Below are 4,681 nucleotides of genomic sequence, written 5' to 3'. Positions count from 1 at the left end.
GGAAGGCTGAGTCAACCTTGAGCCAGTGAGAATTGACCTGCTGGCAGCCAGTAGTCAGCAGAAGTAGCCTGCAGTCCTGCATTCTAACTACTGCACCACCACGGCTCTGTAATATGCATTTTGGGCACTATTTCTTTCATAGTGGCTTTGGACTGTTTTTTAGGACAGTTTCTCTGCACTAAACTCTCAGAAAGATAAGAGCTGTATAAACAAGCAGGTATAAAAATAGACTAGCACTATAATATATAGCCAGTATATGGATTTGTGCAATAATTTGCTAGAACTTGGCAATTTGACACTCTTGGTTGGTCCTAAAAAGATATTGCCATACTATATTTGCTACATTTTTATTTTCACATAGACTAGAACAGGTATCATGGGGGTTTTAAGTCCAAAAACATTACATGGTAAAATATTCATAAATACACAGAAGTAAAAGGAGGCTCTAAATAGTGGAAAAGTTAAGATTTTTCTAAAGACAAGGGAAGTGCAGGGAACCTAATTTGTTTGCATTCATGTTCAGTGCAGAAGCTATACCATGGTTACCCATGCCCAAACTGACATTTTTTAAAGAAAAAATACAAATACGAAAAATTATTATGAGATAAATGGTTAGATCTAATAACTGAAGAAAATAATTAATCTCTAGTCCTATATAGTGTTCAGTTGTGAGAGTGGCATGGTGACCTATAGATGAAGACTCTCACCTCCCACTTGAAAGGTTGAGAGGTCAATCCTAAGCAGTCACAGATGTTTCTCTGTCAGGGCACAAAGAGAAAATATCTGCTGTGAACTCGGTATAGGAAGGGCATCCAGCCAGTAAATGCTCAGCTCCATTCAGTCGCCTTGACTCCACCCCGAATCAAAGCATTTCACTATTACATGGTCATAAAAAGAAAATATATAATGTTCAAATGTGAGTGTTTAGAAATGACTTAACTGTCTGATTTGGTAGTTATATGTGTGCTAAGAGAATCATAATTAACTACCAAATGGTACAACTTCACCAGTGGTGGGATTCAGCCAGTTCGCACCACTGGCAGAACCAGTAGCTAATTTTTTTGTTGCCCAGGCCCAGAATGGACTTCCGGAAGCAGCATCCACACAGAGAGCCGGTTGTTCACATATTTGAATCCCACCACTGAACTTCACTCAAAATGCTATTAGTAGTGGAAATCTTGGTTAAAAAATTGCCCGCATGCTTAGTTAGAGAATTGTGTTTTAGCCATCTGTAAAGTCAGGCCTTTAATCTCAATAGAGAGAGTATTCTAAAATTCTGCAGCTGCAGGCAGACTTCCCAAATGATCTTATGAAGAAAATGAGAGTCTTACAGAAAAAAACTTATTTATTGAATAGTCGTGTTTATTTATTTCCTTTTATGTCACCCAAACTGCAGGTATAGAATTATTAAAATATTATATAGAAAATGTATTCTGGGCATCAGAGGAAAATCTTCCATTCAGCTTTGAAAAAGCCCTGTAGTTTGTTTTAAAAATCTGTTCATTTTGGGAGTTAAAAAGGAGTTTATTTTATACATTTATTTTGTAATTTATAAATTTATAAATATATTTTGTGAATCAACTAAATGTTTGATTATACATTGTTTTGTGTTAAATTATTTTATATTTTTATTGTGACATGCGTTTAGACAATTATGGGATAATATAAATGAAACATAAATATATGATTCTACAGTCAACACAATATTCCTTGTATTTTCAACATGATAAACGAAACAAACACATCAGAAACAAGTTTTATATATGAGTGTCTTAATAGTTTTGAAGTAGTAGCATATACTGATATTTTCTATTGAAGAAAAAATACAACACTGAATTATAGGTAGTAAAACCTATGCAGATAAACATATATAAAACTATTTTTATGGCTGAAATCAGCTATATCATCCTTTGAATATAATTTTATATATAAAACTCTGCAAATGAATTGTGTGGGAAGTTCTCACAAAGTCTATCAAAGATGATGCCCATCAGATAAATTGAGACTGTAGTCCTTCGTTTTGACTTATGTACCTAAGATTTTTGGTTTTGAATGCATGTAGCATGGCTTTTCCTATTTAGTCAAAGAAAAGAGGTCTGAGCGTTGAAGAGAAGAGAACTCGGATGATGGAAATCTTTTTTGAAACAGTAAGTAATGTTTGTTTTTGCTTTCTATTACTTTGGATTTTTTTTTAAGAAACAGAGTCTGATTTGAAAATATTCAGTTGCCAAGAGGATTGGTTAAAGGTCCTTGCTATATAATAATGGCTGTAGTATAAGTAGTATATGCCTAAGAGGAATTTATCATGTAAACTCATGTGGGAAAATGATCATGTCAAAAACAGCATACAAATTTTACATGTTGTCTGTGGTGTAATTAACTTTTCTTGAATTCCACTCTCAATCTGACAACTGACCTTTGTAAATTACCTTTTAATGTAAGATATTCCAAATATTCTAAAAATGTGTATAGTGTTTTATATATTTTTATCTTGAGGAAAACTCTATTTTAGTAGAGTTAAAAAGACTTTGATGACTCAGAAATCTATGGTTATTAAAGACGTCCTAAAGTTAGTCAACTTGCATCATAAATGGTGGAGCAAAGAAGCTGCATGCATGAATAAACATCTTTTTAATTTGGAATATTATTATATTTTTATGTGTACAGCTTTGAATCATATGCTCTGAATCAGTGCTATAAATTAGCATATCTTGTATGTTAATATATTTGATGTTTTCTTTGTACTTTATTTTGAATTGCATGTGAAGTTTGTGAAGCCTATAAAAGTTTGGCTGTGGAATGCTGAACAAAAGAATTTCATTTGATTTACTGCTTTCTAAATTTAAAAATGCGGCAAACTAAATGTTCTTACTTTCACAAATATTTGCTTATTATTGTCTACTTTGGGTGGTTTTTAAAGTATTCCTTTACAGTTCCGTTAATTTTATACCTGAAAAGGATAATTCTAGGACACATTAGCAGTTATTGATTTCACTGTCTAAAAATGTTTATGAAGAAGAAATACAGTAACTAGTATTCAGTAAATAACAGGAGGCAATTACTTTAGAAGCAGAGAAAAGTATGTGTCTTGGGGGGAAAGTGACTTTGAAGAAATGCAAGTAATCAGATAGATGGCTTTTTAATTCTTATCAGAAAATGTATTCTAATAGTCTGGTTAAATTATTTTTAATATAGTTTTGTTCCTTTTATTCTTACAATGCATTTAGTGAGAGAATAAAAATCTCCCACTAAAAAGTTCAGTAATGTTTCTGCCCTTTGCTAATAGGAACACATTACAAAACAGTTTTCTTCTCATTTTTTTGGTAACAGAAAGATGTATTCCAGTTAAAGGATATTGAGAAAATTGCTTCGAAAGAGAAAGGAATAAGTGAGTACCTAAACTTGATTGTTTCTAAGCTTGAGTCATAATTGCATTTGAAGTGTTTTTGTTTTTTCCAAAGACATCATGTTCTTACTCTCACAGAAGTCTGAAAATAGGATCTAACTGGGTTTGGTTGTTTATTTTAATATTCATTCCTCCTATTTTCTCCACAACCCTGTGAGATGGGTTGGGCTGAGAGACTGGCCCAAAGTCACTCAGCCATCTTTCATGTCTAAAGTGGGACTAAAACTTACAGTTTCTCGGTTTCTAGCCTGGTGCCTTAACCACAAGGCCAAATTGGCTCTATGTAAGAAATTATTATAATTAGTAGTACAGTCGGCCAGATATTTAAACTCAATTGGGCATTTTTAACCACCTATCAAGTCATCCCCAAGGTCCTGGGATAGGCAGATGTTTTTATTTGATGGTGTTAAAGATATCATCTCAGGGTGTAAGCTGTTCCAAGTAAACTGACTTTCAACTGACTGATGATGATTTTGTCAGTGCTGATGGTGTTCAAATGGTGCTCCAGGGAACCTTGCATCCAAGGAACCTATTACTATTCATACTATTTTTGTTTCTTCTTTTTTTTACCATAGTCATTCTATTTCTATTTGCAGTTCTTTGTACTTTGTGATTTTCTCCAATTCTTCCTTTTCTATTCTTCTGTCTCCAGGTACTACCGCATCCACTATCCAGACTAATTTTTATATATACAGTAATGTAAATTACAGCTGCCAGTTCTTTAGGTGATACTAGCCTTCATTCATATCAAGTGTGTCCCAAGAAACAAGGATGTTATAATGTATTGGCATAATATACCTGTGAATCTGTAATTCATAGATAGAAATTTTGTCATTGTGCAGATTTTCTAAGTGCTGTGCAAGATTTACCCATCTGGCTTTCTGTCTAAAAGAGGCCTAGAATTCACAGTCTCTTGGTTTCTAGGCCAGCACCTTAAGCACTACACCAAACTCTCTCTTTATGAATTCTATGCACTTTATGAATTCATGATGTTTTCAGTTTGCTGCATATTTTACATAATGTTTGATAGGAGGACCTGAAATGCTTTCAAAATTCAATAGGGAATCCTATATAATGAAACCTTGGCCCCCTCAGAGAGGGTGCGCAACTTGGGAGTCCTCCTGGATCCGCGGCTGACATTGGATGACCAATTGTCGGCCGTGACCAGGGGGGCGTTTTATCAGGTTCGCCTGATTCACCAGTTGCGGCCTTTTCTGGACCGGGACGCCTTGCGCACAGTCACTCATGCTCTCGTCACCTCCCGCCTGGACTACT

The 4,681-nt window shown here is 34.5% G+C and overlaps 1 protein-coding gene across 2 annotated transcripts in view; it reads left to right on the top strand.

Annotated features, from left to right (window-relative positions):
- The window catches only part of MND1 (meiotic nuclear divisions 1), a 40,228-nt gene that overhangs the window by 2,566 nt on the left and 32,981 nt on the right, over window positions 1-4,681 (top strand). For both annotated transcript variants that reach the window (XM_015825729.1, XM_015825736.1), the window contains exons 2-3: window positions 2,082-2,147; window positions 3,331-3,388. In XM_015825729.1, coding sequence (XP_015681215.1) covers window positions 2,082-2,147; window positions 3,331-3,388 — 124 coding nt within the window. The remainder of the gene's footprint in view (window positions 1-2,081; window positions 2,148-3,330; window positions 3,389-4,681) is intronic.

Source organism: Protobothrops mucrosquamatus, unplaced genomic scaffold (genome assembly GCF_001527695.2).
Source record: "Protobothrops mucrosquamatus isolate PMUCROS unplaced genomic scaffold, P.Mucros_1.0 scaffold_201, whole genome shotgun sequence".
Taxonomy (NCBI): Eukaryota; Metazoa; Chordata; class Lepidosauria; order Squamata; family Viperidae; genus Protobothrops; species Protobothrops mucrosquamatus.
Note: the sequence above shows the minus strand (reverse complement) of the source record. Positions and strands in the feature narration are given on the sequence as shown.